The sequence below is a fragment of the Perna viridis genome, chromosome 8 (genome assembly GCF_037379345.1).
Source record: "Perna viridis isolate PV_CMFRI_1.1 ecotype Kerala chromosome 8, ASM3737934v1, whole genome shotgun sequence".
Taxonomy (NCBI): Eukaryota; Metazoa; Mollusca; class Bivalvia; order Mytilida; family Mytilidae; genus Perna; species Perna viridis.
This window is the reverse complement of record NC_142452.1, coordinates 26,419,625-26,438,990: the sequence shown is the minus strand read 5'-3', so window position 1 is coordinate 26,438,990 and position 19,366 is coordinate 26,419,625. Positions and strand designations below refer to the sequence as shown.

The following is a 19,366-nucleotide window of genomic DNA, read 5'->3' as shown; positions in this document are numbered from 1 at the left end:
CTAACATCGTTGGGAATTTTTCAGACCTTTCTCTCTCTCTCTCTCTCTCTCTCTCTATATATATATATAAACGTCTAAATATGTTTAACATCACCAGAAGATGGTAAAATTTAAATTGAATATTTCGGATAACAGATATCCTTCCTTATCCGAAATATTCAATTTAAATTTTACCATCTTCTGGTGATATTTTATTTATTGTTATGTTTCGCATCGTTTTTAACGATCCATCACCCCGTAAGAGTGATTGTTGACTAGTTGACTATTATTTAGACGATTATATATATATACTAAATTTCTTGCAAAGTTACCGCAAACATGAATGGTGACTATAAATTATGGCAATATCGCAGTTTATAAACAGCTAAAAGCTGCGATGTTTGCAGAATGTTTGCTGCAAGCCGCAAACAAACAGCAAACATTGTGGCAAACAAATTGTTTGCTGCATATTTGCGGCTTGTGCGGCAAGCTTACAGCAAACATATCTGTGCTAGATAACGACCCAAAAAATCAGGTTATTTCGTCTCCTTACTATGTCGTACCATATGGTACGACATAGTAAGGAGACGAAATAACCTGATTTTTTGGGTCGTTATCTAGCACATGAAAAGGACAACTTTGGTAAAATTGGTATATTTACTTTGGAACACAACATACATACCGCATGAAAAAAAATCACCTTTATCAATTTCTACTCCTTAAGTACTACACAATCGCCGTTTCGTCCGTATTCTTAAACTGGCTTTGCTTTTTGTAGAACCTCCCATTTCTATATCATGTGATTTCTACGAATTTCATTTTCAATAATGATATATGTACATGTTCAAGGAAATATTGACACATAAACACAAATTTTGTGTGATCTTCCAGATCAAAGTTCAGACTTAGTTGCTTGTTGTGAAGGAAATGAGGAGTTCTGTCCTTATGTTTAATGATCATCTAGAGACATAACTAGCAGTTGCCATTACTTGTACATGAAATGATTTTTCAAAAGGAACAGTCTTATTATTACCTGAATATTTGAAAGTGAGTGCTTTATCATACCAGGGAAAAAATTACTGTCATAGTTTTCAATACTGGTACAATACTGGTATACAATTCTGGAATATTTTTTTTATACCAGTATTGCGATCACCATGTACAGGAGATCCTCATAGATTGTAATTGGTATATCTGGTACAGAAAATCCATTCATCTAACAATGAGTTAGTAGTGGTGGATCAATAACTTGGGTATATGTGGTGCTGAATGGAGAAATTCTGCAGCTCATATTAATTTGGTCTGTTATGGTGATTACAGATAGGTTTTACAATTTTTATTTCCTCAAAGATCAATTGGTGATAGGAAATATGCTTTTCTAACTTTATAATGTATCTTCACCCTTAAATAATGTGATCATGAATGCACTGCCTTCTGTACCTAAGAATACTCATAAATTTTAACATATTATCACTTGGCTCCTTGTTCTGACCCATACCCAATATTGTTATGTCAAAATAAAAAATATTTTTATGTTGAAATGAAAAAAAGAGGGTTAAAGATTACATGAACGAAATTTGGTTCCAAAAGAAAAAAATATTTCCATTGATGTGTATACTGAAAACCTCAAAACCATGAATTCAAGAATCCATCAACTGGTGTAACTTCCCTAATCCACAAAAATTGATATCCACATATTAAAGTACTTTCACAGTATGTAGAAAGCAGTGATAAAAAACAAACAAAGTCAACTCATTTTTGGCACCATATTTTATGTGGGCAATAAAGGTTGTTTCAGTGACAAACCTTTTTATATAATTGTAGCTGTAGATTACAAATAAAAATATTTTGAAGGATGAATGGATATATTACAATAGTACTTTTCTCTGTATTTGTATAAAATATGATTCAAGGCTGTACATGTATGTGATATACAGGTGAATTTGTTACCTGTTTTGGATAAGCTATACATGATTAACACTATTCTATTTCAGAACTACAGCTATGCAATGGGATCTGACCTTAGAAACTGGGTATGTACAAGTAAAGCTAGCTCTTTATAGGTGTGAACAGAGAGGATGATTCACCTATCGAAATTATATTTTAATATATATGTATATATACAAGTATTAAAGTATGCACAACTATTGAATTGAATGGCTGTTCGGCATGTTCATTGATTGGGGTTGATTCAGGGAATGGTCGCAGTACAGGTTGATTAAAATTAAGAAAATCATTAAAATTAACCAATTCTCAAAATTTTTATCTGATTCAGTGTAGTATGGGAAAACTAATTCATGTTTTCAATTTCTATTTACGCAGATACATTGTAGATCAAATCTCAAGAAAGTTTCTAGAATTGAAGATCAAACGTTTAAAAGAAGAGCTATCAACTTCCTTGTAGGAAATTTAAATTGGGGTGAACAACATATTTTTGATTTTTGAAATTAGCAAATGACTCCCACATGTTTTTTGTTAATGACTTGCATATTTAGCTCATGTGGCCAGAAGAGCTATTGCCATCACTTTGTGTCCATCATCATTGCCTGTTGTGGTCATAGTCTTTGTCAGTTTTTAGAACATCTTCTCCTTAGAAACTACTGAATGGATTGTAACCAAACTTTGCATGAATGTTCCTTAGGGTGGTTTTAACAATCCATTTGAGGCGACCATATGGATTAAATTGCAGAATTTTGCAAATAACTGAACAACAGTTGGATTAAGCTAAACTCTTTAGAGGAAAAATTGTTCAGCATGATAGGAAGGACCTATGCCAATTTTTTTTAAATTTTGAAGATAGATTCCTTGATGGATGATTGAGTTATGGGTCCTGAAAATGATTTTTGCATTTGAATTGACATTTCTAACTTAGAAAATCTTCTTTTCTGTAACTACTGAATAGATTGAAACAAAACATAGCATTATTTTCTTCAGAACATCTTTGACAATCTGTGCTTGGGGATTTTTGGTCTTGTGCAAAACATGGCCACTGTTACTGAAAATAGACCATAGGGGTCAAATTGCAGAATTTTGCAAATAACTCTAAACAGTTGGGATTAACTAAAACTTGGCAGGGAGTCAAATTGTTCAGAAAGATGGGATGGACCTATGCCAGAATTTTATATTTCCAACTTTGAAAATCTACTGGATGAATAATGTTACCAAACATGGCATGAATGCTTGTTAGGATATCCTTAATAATCTGTGTGTTGAGATTTTCAGTCTGTCGGAAAAACTTGGTGGTCATTACAAAAAATGAAGGACTCATGGAAATAACTTGAAAACAAATGGGATTAGCTAAATTATTATGGGCTAAAATTGATCAGCATGGTGAGATGGACCAATGCCGAAATTTTCATAAAGATCTGTTGATCGATGTTGGAGTTCTTGTCTTTGAAGAGTAAAAAAAAATTACTTTATGAGATTTATTTTCTGATATGAAAACTGGGTGAATAACTTAGATGCTTTCTATTGATTAAATGATTCTTGTGAAAAAAGTATAGTAGGTTTAAGAGTCCAGTTTTAGATGGCTAAAAGGACTACTTTGGTCCTCTTCGGCGCTTATTTCTGAGATTGTGATCTGTTTACAATCTAGTTCATGTTTATATTTCTAGATTGGCTTTTTTCTGCTAGGGTCTATGAAAAATATACTTTATTTTATTTTCAGATTTTTTTTCTATGATGTATTAACAATCTTGCTAGCCTATGTTATTTTCAGATTGGCTTTTTTCTGCTAGGATCTATTAACAATCTACCTTATGTTATTGTGACATCTGCAGCTAAAACCATAGCAGATAGGTAGGTGTACTCTATTGATAATTAAGATCTTCTAATTTTATTTGGTGTAAAGTCTTCTTGTTAGGATGCCCCATAATAAAAGGCATTCCTGTACATAGAAATGAACGAGTACTCATACATTTATGTACACGTTTAAAGGACTGGGCAATTGGCGAATAAGGAAAACCATCATGTACAGATGTACAGGTACAAATGTACATCTATTAGACCCACTGGTCTTATGATATTTTGTCTACCATGAGATACTGACCCTATGAATAGAATGTCATAGTGATGATTTGTTCCCACTCAAGATAAATCTACCTCCCATAAGGGGCAGAGTGTTAAATTATAATAAGGTTTAATGTTTATATTGGCCCTGACCAAACAGAAATGTTTGCTGTAAGCTTGCCGCACAAGCCGCAAATATGCAGCAAACAATTTGTTTGCCACAATGGTTGCTGTTTGTTTGTGGCTTGCAGCAAACATTTTGCAAACATCGCAGCTTTTAGCTGTTTATAAACTGCGAGATTGCTATAATTTATAGTCACCATTCATGTTTGCGGTAACTTTGCAAGAAATTTAGTTGATGTTCTTTTGGCCAAATTGCTTAAACTTCTGGCAACGTTTCGGTAAACATTCACTGAAAGATCACCAGAACTTTCAAATTCTTTTTAGCATGCTCATTTCTATTATAAATTTAAATCGTTGAGGGTATTAAACATCTTCCCATTTCATTTACTATTCTGTGTATACCTTAATTTGGATACAGTATGCAATCAAACAGGTATTACATGTATTAGTTAGCAGGATTACCTGCTTTGCTATAAATGAGTACACAAATGTATCAATTAAGGCTACATTAAACAAGTAGCTTAGTACTATCTAGAGATATATTTGCATTAATCTGTGTCTTGAAATTTGGAGAAATTAACATTTTTAAAACAATGTAAAACAAAATTTGGCACAATTGCAATGGTAAATTTTAGATTGTACAAGTATTGATTACAGGAAATCTAGCTAGTACTGGTACATATACCATTGGCATAACAATACATTTTGTAGTCATGATGTTCCCCAAAACATGAAAGCTTTCCATATTAGGCTATGGAGTGTTTGTCACAAGTTTGTGCTAAAGTTGCCATATATTTGCGGCAAATGTTCATCAGAGAGCCATACTTTCTGTAAGGGGGAGCAATAATTTTGATAGATACTTCATACAATGTTCTGACCTTGATGTTGAAATATCATATGTTTCACCATCTAATGCTATACTTCTCAAAAGCCATAGCATCAGATTTACCGTCAGCACTAAAATGAATTAGACATCACTTTTATGGCAAATGTACATATTAATTGTATGAATTTTCTCTCAAATATAACAAGAATTATAGGTATAGTGTATTGCTGAAATGAATGTAAATAGTATTTTCAAAGATATTGCTTTACTAATTGCTGATACACTTAATTAACAGTTTTAACCAGAGGAACAATGTAGGAGTGGTCTTCTTTGCCAATGTAGCTTTGTCTGTCATTGTAAAAAGTAAGTATTGATGTAAATATGTGAAGTTCATTGAAATCATATGTCACAGCTTTTTCTTTATTTAGATATTTATAGAAAACATGTCAATTTTCAGGTAAAATATAGGTTGTAACTTTCTTAAAGTACACAAATGTTGAAAACATACATATACCTGTGATTAAATTCTAGGTCAGATTTTTCTAATTTTCCAGACAGGAGAGAGCATAATTATGGGATTCAATCTTCATATATACAAGTCCTTAAATGTGAAAAACATACTTGAGGTCATGTGTTGATTCACGAGTCTTCCAGATATCCCAGGCCTGACGCCACAAAAGTTTTAAAATACTTTCTTAACTTCCATGGTAACTCCAATAAAAGTCTTTGTCATTAATAATGTCACAGACATTTAAGAATTTTCTCTTACTAAGTATTTTTTGAAATTTTGTGGCACTGGTGCTGTATCACATGTATAAGAGAGTAATTAAGGAAACCAAGATTTTTGCAGAAATCAAAAGAATGTAATCCATGGACAAAGACCAGACAGGGAAAACAGACAAACACAACAAATAACATAAAATGACCAAAGTAATACAAAGTAACAAAAGTAAATGAGTACTTAGACTCCACTAAATCAGTCTGAAGCTTATCAAATACAAATGTTATCAGTTTTGTTGTCTGTTCATACCATGTATAAATTGCATTTTAAAAAATGTGAAAAATGTCAACTGGTACAACAACTAAAACAGTAATTAAATTTCATAAACATAAAATAGCTATTTTAAAAGTGTTGTTATACCTTCAAATACACACTGTTGCTGGTAGCAAAATAAATTATACAAAATGACAAATCTTAAGTTTACTCTGAGAATTTTGTTTCTATAATACTCGGAACATTTTGTTTCTAAAATATCTGTTTCCCCCAAAACCTCGCAAAGGAACATTTCTATATGTTTATATACTTAGTAATGATACACGTTGTTTTAGGTATAAATGGATTTTTATTGCTCAAAGTACCTTATGGTATTAGAATATTCATCAATGCCATGATTATGCTTGTTGGTAAGTACTTAATTAAATTTTATTTTGAGCAGCCTAGTTAAAAATAGTAATTCAATGTTGTTCCCATTAAGAAGCAATCTTTAAAAAAATCAGACAAGGTGATTTATGCATGTCAAAAATCCAATAGGTTGTGTATGACATTTTGCAGGAGTTATTGGTTCTTGATTTGGTTTAATTTAGTTTACCAAACCAAATTAAACCAAAGAAAGTTGATTTTAGTGGGAGATGAATGTATGGTTTTCTCAAAAGAGCAGATCAAAATACAAAAAAGGACTATCGTTATATAAAAATATGGCATATGTAGACAAAAAATGCATCATTTGTTTGATGTTTTTTTTCTATGCCATGAATCACCTCTACTAATACTATATGCAGTGTGTGAATTTTATATGGACTGGTACTTAGATATCCACTGGTAGATGTTGTATTGATAGTCCATCACAAGATGCACCAGTGATTAAAGTAATTAATTAAAGTGATTAAAGCATTTCTGCAGCCATTAGACCTATGCAGCAGTTGTATAATTATAATGGAAGAAAATTGATTTTGAATTTTAGAAACTATGTTACAGGAGACATGACACAAAAAATTGGGTTTTTTTTCAATTTTTGGTTTATTTATTAGGTGATTTATTACACCTAATTTATATCATAAAAATGCCCCTTGTAGTCAATTACGTCATTTAATTGAAGATAAATTGGTTGAAAGTCAACAATGACCCAAGCCATACAAATTTTAATTAGCCATGTGGTCACGTGACCGTGCTACATCATTGGTTCTCAATTCGTAGATTGAGTGGTTGAAATGGATGGGGCTTCTGCACTTTTTACATGATTACTACAACTGAGAGTGAAAATATGGAAAGTTTTGGTTTGCCAACGAATATATACTTACAGTTGTATCAATTTGAATAACTTCAAGATGAAAATGATAAACAACAACAGAAATATTTAACTATTACATGTGTGAAGACTAGAATACACAGAGATACGACACCACTTCTGTTTCAAGATTAAATAGAAATAATTCATTATGTTCTGTCATGTTCGATTGAACTTTTTACATAAAGTAAATTAAATTCACATTCTAAGATTTAAACTGTTCCGATCTCGATCTTCAATGGAAATACTTTTTTAGGCAATGTTACTCCTGATAAGTATACCAGTACCCCACAAGTACAGCTATAGAATAATATGAAAATGTTTATTTTTTATTGGTTTTTGATAATTTTATTTGAGAATGCATAAAGGTTTCGTGCAGAAGCTTCCTCGTGTTCTAAATCTTTTTTGCTAAAATTGAATATTTTAACTGACCTGTAAAAAAAAAGTATTGTTCGTACCAGAATAGCTCCATTAAACTCACTTTGAGTCGCCTATTGTAAATTGTGTCAAATTCTCCATGTAAAGTGTTTTATTTCAAAATTAGTGAGACAAAAGAAATGCAATTATTTTTTCAATTATCAAAGTCATACGCCTGCATCCACACTTGTTTCACAAGGCGCCGAACCATGTAAAGATAAAAGAAGCCGCCCACGGTTTCTCTTGGCCATAATTAAGTCTACTGGGCTTGTTAATTAATATAAGCCAGCGGCAAAAAAAGAACAATGCACACTGTCACTATTGTATTTGCATCCACCTGTTCAAGTCCTAAAAATAGTGTGCAAAGTAGTTGTGTTTTCACCACATGGGGATGTATGCCTAATGAAAGTGAAAAGCTGACAGAAAACGAGAAGAACTTTAGTCTTCTTACTTTCTAAATACGATTATCGGACACATCCACAGATCATTGGACCACTTTGCATTATATATACAAGCTATTTTTGAGATTTATTAATTTTTTTCGGCATGTGTGTACATTTTCAATGCACTCTAATGGAGATTGAGAACCAATAACGTAGCACTTCCATATATGGTAAGTGGGTGTTACTTCTGGTTTTCATTTATGCATATTAATTAGGTCGTCATGATAACACAGATAAATCATTCTAACTTTATTTAGTGCTAACCCGATGAGAAAACCTTTGTTATACTCGTATCTAAACTTGTATAGTTTTTATAAATATAAACATTTAAAAAATGAAATTTTTATGTCATGTCTTCTTTATCTCACAAGTATGCCCGTGTTGTTCACATATAAAGGTATGTTGCTCTTTTAAAAAGAAAGGGAGTGTGAGACCTAGTAAAGTCTTTTCAAATAATTTTTAATTGAATTTCATGTGATTTTCTCCTGCACTGAGAAATTGTGATAGACTTAACATGAAATTTATGTGAATTAAGCTCTCACATAAATTTCAATGTAAAATCTTCACATGAAAATCCTTTGAAGTGAATGTCACTTGTATATCACATGAAGTTAATGTAAAATTCACTTTAATTTCTTGTGAATCTTGTTTCACTTAAATTTCATGTGAAATACTTTGGCCTGTGTAAATCAAATGTGAGTTCCATCATTTTAATTTCCCATTACATATGAGAAGCTTATGACTAAAAACATGACAACTCACTTCAATATAATAAAGAAAATGGTAATACCAAAAAAATGCTATTTTAGTTTTTTTGTATTGTACATGTTTTCTAAAGAATAAGATTATAAATAAGAACAAAGAAGAAAATTGTTAATTTCTGATGGATTTAACATGAGCATTGAATTTTCAGTTTAGAAAAAAAGAAGGCTTAAACACTAATTTAATTACAGTCTAATGTTGATCTAAGAATGTGACTTATTTTACAGGACTTTTTGGTGTGGCCTTTGCCTTTGATTTTTGGTTTGCCATCATTTGCATTGTAAGTATAATCAGGAGAGTTCAGCTACCATTTGTATACAGTGACCAGAATGAATTATAAAAAACAAAAAAAAATATAATAATAAAAAAATACAAAAATGTAAAGCACTCAGTATGTAGAAAAATATAAGGCAAGAACAAAACAATACATCATGCTATTCTGAGTCAGTAAAAAATCAAAAAAAATCATGCTTACATGTTGCATTTCTTTATAGTTAAATATGTGCAGCAGTTTATATCTGTAAATAGTTGAATCAGGGATTATCTCCTGTACCCTAGTCTTGTTAGGTGTATATATTTTTATATTTTGTGAATACATTGTCATTCAACACTTGTAGGTTTTTGTTGGTGCAAGTGCAGCATTTGGAGAAAAGTAAGTAACATTACAGGGACACAGGCCTTTTTGGGCCCTAATCCATATTTTGGAAAGTTTTTCATATCTATAGACACTATTAACCTGTGTGTAGAGATATTAGAAGCTGATTTATCATAAGACTGCAAGGGTTATGATTTGAACTTTCTCGTTTATTTAATTCAAAGATGCCATTAGTAACTTTTTTTCTTTTTCAAACATGATAATAAAAGGTACAAGTAGTTTGTTTGTCATTGGGAATAATCATTTTGCAATTTACTCTAATAAGATCATTGCAATAATTATTAAAATGATTGTATGTCAACATTTAATACAGTGAGGATGCATCAAATTATTGTAAATAGTTGCTAGCTTCAAAGCATGGATTCATGGATAATGCATTTGATATACAAAATGTAAAAGAAAGGTTTATTGAAGGAATTGACACAGGGGATATGTCATTGGGGCATCATATAGTGTGCACTGGCACTATGATGCAATTTATATTATTCTTAAATATTTATGTAATAATCCTTTATTACAGTAGGTAATTGTATGTTTATTTTCCAGTGTTGCCTTAGGATATTTACGTTTATTTTCCAGTGTTGCCTTAGGATATTTACGTTTATTTCCCAGTAAATTTGTAAATGCCTGGTCCAGTGGAACTGGGATGGCAGGTGTCCTGGGATCAACAATATATATCATATTTGGTAAGAAAGAATGAAGGGTCAATTAAGGAGATTATTATATAGATAGCAGTGATTTACCAAATGTTCCCAGTGTAATAATTATTGATAATTCACATTTTGAAATAAATTCAGTAATTTTATTCTCGCAGTTTCTCCTGCCAAAACAATACAAAGCATCACAACATGAATATCAATCTGTCTATTCACAAAATTCAAGATTTATGTTGAAAGTAGCAACGAATAATGGAGGAAATCTATTTAATAAATATGATAATCAATTTGTTATCATGAATAGTCAAAATATGATCAGTTTTGTTAAGAACACATTATGAATTAACTTGTGCACAGAACATGTTCTGCACATTCGTTTAGTCTAGGCTTTCTATGGCACTCGTGATCTTATTTTTGTTATTTAATCTTTCCAATTAATTATTCATTAAAATTAAACTGCACGGTTTTAACCTAAAATTTTGGCTTGGTAGCCCACAGCTGCCAATATGTATACTTCTTTTAACCTATGCAGAATTTTAGTAGCCAACACCAAATTTTAGGGGCCATTGGCAAGTTGGTCCCCACTAATTTCAAACCTCGTTAAATGTATAAACCAACTGATTTTTCCAAGTCAGTTATTTTTGTTATTTTATTGAGCAAATTAGCAGTAAAACATAGTCAATATCCTGACATTGAAGTTAGTACATGTTTTCATCAAAATTTGGTTGGTTAGCGTTAATTTTGTCAGTGCACTAATTTTCACTATATTCCTGCGAAACAGAAAAGCGTGAAAAATAGTACCCACAAAATTGATTTTTAACATTATATAATGATTTCTTTTTTTTTAAAATCATGAAAATTTGTACCTATGTAAATATTGACTCAACAGAATCTGCGAGAATTAGCAACTGTGATAATTAATACTTTTGCAGTAACCTGGGATCCATGTGTTTATTGAATATTGGCATTATAGTTGATGTACCGGTACTTCAGAATTAAGTTTTAAAACCCTTTCACAGTTCCAATACATGTATTGAAGACTATTTGTTGATTTTTTATGTTCAGTTATGGTAAGAAACAACAAAATTACAGTTGAAAAGATTTTTTTTTTATTAATCTCCAAAGTAAAGATGTGGTATATTCTATATAAACAGCTCTTGACATGTTTAATTAGTTGTGCATTCATAGAAAAAGAAATTTAAGAAGAATTTGTCTGAATTACATTTGTACCTCATTATGTAAAGATACATTATATCAATTTATTATATACCAGGTATATAGCAGTGATATATAGAATGTTCCCTGTGTAAAGAATTTCAGTAATTCACACTGGGAAATAAATTAGGCAATTTCAGTCTTGGACTTTCTCCCGCCAAAATGTCAAAAGATGAATATCAATCAGCCAATTGCAAAATTAAAATTTAGGTTGGAAAAAGCAATAAATTAAGTAGAAAATTAATATAATTAAAAGGATAATTGATAGGTTATCATGATTAACCAAAAAATAATCGATCTTTTCAAAAAAAGATTTAATTTGTGTTAAACTTGTTCTGCACACTCGTTACATCTGTGCATTATTTGGCACTCATGAACATATTTTGGTTATTCACTCTTTCCATTTAATTACCATAAAGATATTAATTTTTGCGGTTAAAAAAAAGATATGTGCTACATAATGTTAAAAATCAGTACTTTTTTTTGTGGTTTTCTGTCCACCGCGAAAATAGCGAAAAATATTATTCCACAAAAATCATTACATTTACAGTATCTATTTAGTATATCATGTTTAATGTTTATATTTTTTAGGTTGTGCAGTTGGTGCAGGTGGACAAAATACTGCTAAACTGAAAAACCTTACAAAGTATGTGGTGTCTGTAAACTTCAGTGGTATTATATACATGAGTTGAGTTCAATTTCTTTTGATTTATTATTTTCCAGAAACAACATTTTTCGTCTTCTGTTTGATAATTAGTGTGTGTTGTCTGTCTCAAATATATGTACTTTGGTTTTTGAAAATTAAAGGATATAAACTTTCACAAGTCGTATGTCTCGTTTCCCAACAAGAGATGGTATAAACGTATAAGTACCCTGGCTATAACTGTAATTGTTCTGACTCTTTGAGATAGATGGTTCTTAATTTTTTTGCAGATATTCAAGTCACCACTTGCTAAATGCTTTACACTGTATAGGCATACATGTATTTTTTTTACTGATTGTGAAAATAGAAACACTGTGAAAATAAGTACAATGGTAGTAATAACATACATGTATGTACAGATACTTGTATGATAATTAGGCAGTTGTGTGCACTCAAATCACAACATTAGTGAAATACAAGTAGGTGAATGCAAGTAATTGTACCTGTTTCTAAAATTTTACAAGCACAAAAATTGCCCCAGACATGTAATAAAATATGTGATTTTTAATTAAAATTATTCTTAACTTTACATGTACAAGACATCATGATCCATACACTGAGGAGGATGTCACATGAAATTTCCCGTATTTTATTCATTCTGAAGTCACAAAAAGTACTTTCAGCTTCACCACTAGTACATCATGTATTAAATAAAAAAAAGAAGATCCATTGCTTTGCATCACCCAAATTGTATCAAATGGCAAAAATGTCATGATTTACAATTTTGACAAAATAATGGATGAATTGCAGATAAGTTGGCAAGTATGGTTTCTTCAGGGTAAACTACCCAAAGTCATTTGTATCCAATATTCAAACCAACAGTTGAAAACAATCCTTAGATTAAAAAATTGATTAACAAACAATATGAAAAACACAGAAAATTTATCTAATATAATTGAACAACCCAGTCTCCTTCAAAGCCATAAGTTATGGATTGTATTAAGTTTTCTAATCATGCAATTTTTGTAAATAAATTTTCTGTTCTTTTCTTTGTCTTGTTCCATGCCTCTTTGGTTTCATGGTAGTGTAATCACCTCAAATGTGGGAGGTTTTGTGTTCATCCCTGGTTTAGTCACACCAAAGACTTGAAAATTGGTAGTCATTGCTTCTCTCACAGACACATGGTATTTAAGGGGATAGAGTGATAACTGACTCAGCATCAGAATGATGTGTCCAGGGCAGATGGCATGCCTACCTGAGCTGGCTATTGCTTCTGTGAGCTGGCACAATTAAAATCCTGCTCAGGGTGTTGGTTTAGTACAAAGCAGGGTCTGTTTCATATAGTCAATCATTCTCATCCTGAAGTACATGAAATATCTGCCATAGGATGTTAAACAATAATCAATCAATCTTTATCTTATCACTTTTAGATATGCATTCCTGTTAACATCACCTGTGGTTCTGGTTTACCTGCTGGCATTTTTCTGGATCATAAAACGACCAAGTGAAGAAGAATTGATAGATGTAAAGGACAGTGACTTACTGGGAGAAAAAGAACCCCTCCTCTATGGCAGCTCTGAGGGGGAACTTGATGAAGTGTCTGGTAAGCTTTTGACTCATTTGCAATAAACATCAGATATAAGCATTTTTACATTGGGATAACTTTCAATACAGTAATGAAATATCAAGGAATAACCCCCATCCCATAATTTCTTTGTTTAATTTGTTTAAGATGTTAAGATGTTTTATTGAGGGAATTTACAACCGAACAATATGCAGGACCCAGCAAGTCTAGAAAATTACACTTCACAAAAATTACTGCACTCAGTACTGTAAATGTATTGATTTTTAATGATTATTGTAAAAGAACTTGTTTGTGAGTATCAAATTTTGCAGTTCTGAGGAGAAACTATCATTGCATATTGTATAAAAAAACAGTTTTGTTTGACCATCACAATTATAAAGAAAATGAGTATACCCTGAAAATTACTTCTTTACTGTAGAGAGAGCTTAAATATCACAGTGTGATATAGTGCTTGTGATTGAAATAAAAGTTAATGAACAAATGAAAAATTATAAATGAAAAAGAAACCTCCTGTTTTTTGGATGCTCTAATATTGTACTTGATAGGGTTAGTGGTTATTTTATTATTGATGAACATTCACTGTGTAAAATAAAAATAAGAGAAACACCTTATACAGGAGGTACATGTTCGTGGTTTGTGGTTGGTACTGTTAGCTCAGAGCAGATATGTCAATCTTTGGACAAAATAGAAATGTGTCAAAAGGGTGTCATAAGGATATTTTACATTTTAAGGCTTTTAAGTAAAAATTCTTGTCCTTTAAATGACCACCACACCACACCCCTGCAATATTTTAGAACAAGTGACAAAAACATTTCATTCAAAAAAGAATAAATGTGTTTCAAACTTGTATAAAATGCTTATATTAATGTCATTATTATTATTACTAAGGAATACTGAAAAATAAATATAGCTATAGTATTTTGTCAACCTCATCTTGAGATTAGAGTTATTATTTTGTAGCCAGTGCTATGGAGTCTCAGCCAAAAGAGACAGCTCTAGGCAGAATATGGAGGTGTTTTAGACTGATATTATGGGTGTCAGTGAATGTAAGTTTAAAATTGCTTTTCAGGTATATACATGTTTCAGATGTTCTGATTTGTTGAGTCTGTAAACAGCAACATTTTCAAATTGTTTATAACATGCTGAATCCTGTTGCTTATCTAAGGCCAAAACAATATGGTATCCTGAATATCAGCTGTATGTTTAACCATTTTCATGACTCAAATTGAAATATTGGTGTCAAACCAAGTTTCCTTTGAATTTTTCACTGAGTCACTAACAACTTTTCTGTTATTGACTTCTGTGAAAGTACTTTTATTCCTGGGTACCAATATTTGTGGTTTAGGAAAAATTATGAGTTTGTGGATTCTTGATTTCATGGATTTGACAACTGTACCATATAAATGTATGAGAAATTTCCTTTTCGTTATGAAACAATTTTTGTTGTTTACCCAACCCATGAAAACCATGAATATTGGTACCCCATGAAGAATGATACTTTCACAGTGTATTTATCATAAAAAAATTGCTATTATAGAGAAACTTGATTTTCTCTTCCAGCTATGCCTTGTTTATATGTTTGAATATGTAGCTCAGGGAAGTGCAGCTAAAGTTAGACCTAAAGCAGAGTACAACACAGGATGTCCAGAACTGTATGCAGCTCTGTCTCTTTGTTATCAGGTATACTATAGAATTCTCAGTGGGGTAAATACTACACTTATCCATAAAAAAACTTAAACAATTTTCAACCAATTTTTTACAGGATATCAAAAAATATGTCTTCATGACCAAAAAAAAAGAAACTTAATACAGTTCATCCACACTTAAGGATGTTCACTGGTCATGTTCAACCATTTTTGTCAGATTTCCAGTCTCCTCTGGTGTTATCCATTTCATAGCATTAATATTTTTTGCCTATTGACGCCCACTTTTCTTTTTTTAATTTCATTAAACATGCCTTAAAATGTTATTTGGGAAGTTTTTGTGATATCCTTGTTATTTTTTCAGTGATTTTAATAGGTAAAACCTGCTAAGATAAAACCTATGGAAAATCTAGAGAAATGACACAGCTATGTTCTCCACTTATATTGTCCTACACTAAAAGATTTTAAAAGATTTCACTACCCTATGAAATCCTTGTTGTTCTTGTATAGACCAGTAAACTTCCTTAACATGTAAATCTAGTAGCAAAATGGAACCAAAATGTGTAAACTCTGCTGAACTGGGGAAAATACTTGATTTCATTACATTTTTCTTTGTAGGAGGTATTGATTCTATACTGTCCAACCAGCAAAAAAACTATAAATATAAACAACACTTGACAAAGTATTAAATTTGTTGAAGAATTAATTGTTATAGAGATTAGTAGAAAATACATAGATGAAAGAATCATTCAGTTTTCTCTCGTGTATGCACCATACATCAAAAAAAAATGTCACAATTTATAAATCTTGTGATTCCATTTTAATCATAGGGAAGGTTGTCAATGGTTTCAAACTTTTACGAAATTTTATAAACCAAGGAATCCTTTTCAAGCCAGATAATGACAATGCATATCAATGAAACATTCTAATCTCTTTGAATAATTGGGATTAGACATGATGTGTCAAGAATAGATGAAATACATTTCTGGTTATTAAGGCCACCCCCAAAATTAAGGGACTACTTTCATTGATCATTGTGTATTGCATTTCTAAAATTAAATTACATGTAAATGTAACAGAAATGATGTTCACCAGCAGAGATCTTTGATACAGATGAAATAAAATAAGAGAAACGTCAAATGTAATTATAAAAATTGAATTTTTTATTTTTTATGTTTAATTGATGTGTTGAAATGTTGACCAGTTTCACATTTTTGTCAAGAGCATGCTCCATTGAAAGTGTGCAAGGTCAACAATTTGACATGCAGATGAAACAAAAATGAAACATTCAGTAAAATGAAACATTCTTGTAAAAATAAATTTCTACCCAAAATAAATATTTTATGATTTAGTGAAAAATAATTATGTGAGAACTTTATTTTCTAGGCTGGAGTTTTTGTGTCCAGATCTTCAGTGCAGCTATTTACCATTAAAAGAATAGAAATTCTTTCTGTGTTACAACTGATTAACATGATTTTATGGCTTGTTGATGTACATGTAAGTTAACATTATCTTGGAAGGCATATTACTCTTGTAAATCTTCTTAAGTCACAAATATTTTTGGACTTAGCTGAAATATCTAAACTTTTATTTCGTTTTCAATGAAAGTTTTACATTTTGTTGGCAATTGTCTTAATCATGAAAACTACATACAAAATGGGTATCCCATAAATAATGGTCTTTCGTAGCAGATAAAACTTACCAGGGAAAAATAAATGAAATATGAAGTAATGTGTGTTATGCTCTAAAATTTAACATTATGAAAAGTAAAAGGTTTTGCAATGATATCATGATTCTGACCATAATTTGTAAAATTCAGTCTCACTACTCAAAACAAAGATTAACTATTTTTTGTATGTATACAATATTAACAATAACTGATATTTATTCAATTATTTAATTATTACAATCTTTTTCAGATCAAATTCATTCCAGTATATTTATTACCTCCCTTGATGATATATGTAGGGCTACTAGGTGGAGCCTCTTATGTCAACATTTTCTACATTTTGCTCAATGATGATAAATATCCTGAAAAGGACCGAGAATTGTGTATCAACATAGCAGCTTTGTTTATTACTGTTGGTAAGAAATAGAGTCTGTTATGTAATTTCTTTTCCGAACATCTGGGTACAAAATAACCTTGGAGATATAACATAATGAAGCTTAGCAAATTCCTATCCTGTAAACGTGTTAATATTTGCTGTGTTCTAATTTTCGCAGGGGACATAAAAGCTTGAAAAACAGTACCTGCAAAATCAATTATTAATACTTTATAATTATAATTATTTTGCGGAACTGCAAAAATTGATACCGACAAATATTATCTTTTCACAGAATCCGCGAAAATTAGCAACAACGAAATTTAATATGATTACAGTAGTTCACTTACATAAAACCTGAAGGTTAATTCAAAATGAAATGCAGATATCTTCTGTGTATACTTTTGAAGTCTCTTATTCAATTTTTCAGTGGCAGATCCTTAATTTCTGAAAAAGAGGGGGGAGGGGCTAAGTGGCCTAATAGAGGGCCAACACCTGTAATTTTCTGTGACTTCCTCCTTATTAACCAAACTTTTCAGGGTAAGGGGTGCAGGACTGGGTTGCCTAAGGACCTCCCTTTGGATATGCCATTTTTTTAAAGAAAAAGTAATTGGCATTACATTATTCATGTGTATTTTTGAACATTTTACATTGAAAAGTTAAGGGTTATTAATCTCACCAAATGGAGTTTTCTCACTCCCATGATTAACTGATGGAATTCCAAAAATGTTAAAATCATAATTTTTGTTGTTGATTTAATTGATGACTTCTTGTATTTGCATGTGAGTGATATGTTAAGTCCTTTAAAAAAATATACATTCAAAATTATTCTGATATTACATATATACTGCATCAGTAAGTTTACTTGTAAAACAATTTGGCATATATTGTTGAATTTCACACTGCATTTTGGGGGTTTGATGGGTTGACAAATACTGAATAGATATTAATGTAGATATAACAAACAGCAGATTATCAGGTATAAAATTGATAACTTGAAAAAGAATTGGATGTACATTGCAGTTTGAATTGGAGTTTTTATTCATAGTGAACTATGATGAAAGTACTTTAATTCATGGATACCAACTTCTGTAGATTAGGGAAGATACTCAAGTTTGTGGCTTCTTGAATTTGCTGTTTTGAGGTTTTCAGTATACACATCAATGTGAATCTCCTTTTTGCTGGGAACAAATTTCCATTGTCTGGCTAACCCACAAAAACCACGAAATTTGGTACTCTGTGAACAACAGTACTTTCAATATTAAACACATTAAAAGAATGCATATTTGAAATACATGTATTTCTTCTGAACTTTGCATGCCAGAATTTTTAAATCTTTGATCGCTTATACAATTTTATTTTATTCAGTTATTTTGTTTTCTATTTTTAGGTATTATATCAGGAACAGGGTTGGAGACCTTATTGTTCAACACAGCACTGGAAAATGACTGATGGTAGAATATACATTCCATCTGTGCCAAGTCTGCCTATTCTGTGATTTTAAAATTGACACTTTCTGACATATGTTGACTTATGCGAACCAAATTTTAGTGCATGTGTATAGTAGTAAAAATATTCTAATTTTGATTTTATTGAAGCTGAATATGTGCTGGTAGTGTTTATTTCCTGATATTAAGAAGTTAAAAAGTAACTGTGATATTTTTTTTATTATATGTGTGTTTTTTTCCCTCAAATTTGAAAGTTGCATCAGATACATATCAATTGTAAGTCTGAATTCATTTTAACTTGTCCTGTTGGGAAACTGCTTGTTGGTAAAAATTCTTTTTGCCTGAAAAAAAATTTACATTGTCCTGAATTTTTTATATGGAATGAAAAATGAATTCTAAGCATCCATTATAAGATTCCTGAAGGCAAAATTTCTAGATAAGATTAATCAAAGGAGATTTTCAATTTTCGGTTATCTGTTAAAATTATTAGTCACTTTTATATTAGTTTTGGGGATTTTTTTCCCTTTGTAAACATGAAAACTTTAGTCATAGATCATTAATGAGGACAATTTTCATCATTTCTACTCCATTGTCAGTGTTTCACTTCAAATGAGATATTAAAACAATAATTATATA

General features: G+C 31.0%; 1 protein-coding gene and 1 long non-coding RNA gene across 7 annotated transcripts in view; one reads left to right on the top strand and one right to left on the bottom strand.

Annotated features, from left to right (window-relative positions):
* Positions 1 to 783, bottom strand: part of LOC148610018 (uncharacterized) — a 4,414-nt gene extending 3,631 nt beyond the window's left edge. Inside the window, exon 1 of the long non-coding RNA XR_015914681.1 lies at positions 680 to 783. This is a non-coding gene — a long non-coding RNA (uncharacterized LOC148610018). The remainder of the gene's footprint in view (positions 1 to 679) is intronic.
* Positions 559 to 19,366, top strand: LOC148610017 (battenin-like). 6 transcript variants are annotated; one of them, XM_088541855.1, is made up of 16 exons: positions 561 to 621; positions 871 to 1,026; positions 1,974 to 2,012; positions 3,698 to 3,777; positions 5,232 to 5,299; positions 6,266 to 6,340; positions 9,071 to 9,123; positions 9,461 to 9,495; positions 10,078 to 10,184; positions 11,961 to 12,015; positions 13,443 to 13,615; positions 14,558 to 14,643; positions 15,158 to 15,277; positions 16,627 to 16,737; positions 17,160 to 17,325; positions 18,673 to 19,366. In XM_088541855.1, exons 3-16 carry the CDS (start codon positions 1,989 to 1,991, stop codon positions 18,732 to 18,734), a joined length of 1,215 nt encoding a protein of 404 aa, XP_088397981.1. In that variant the 5' UTR covers positions 561 to 621; positions 871 to 1,026; positions 1,974 to 1,988; the 3' UTR covers positions 18,735 to 19,366. The 6 variants fall into 6 exon arrangements, with proteins under 6 accessions (XP_088397979.1, XP_088397978.1, XP_088397981.1 ...); XM_088541857.1 differs by having other exon boundaries at positions 609 to 630; XM_088541853.1 differs by lacking the exon at positions 871 to 1,026 and having other exon boundaries at positions 559 to 621.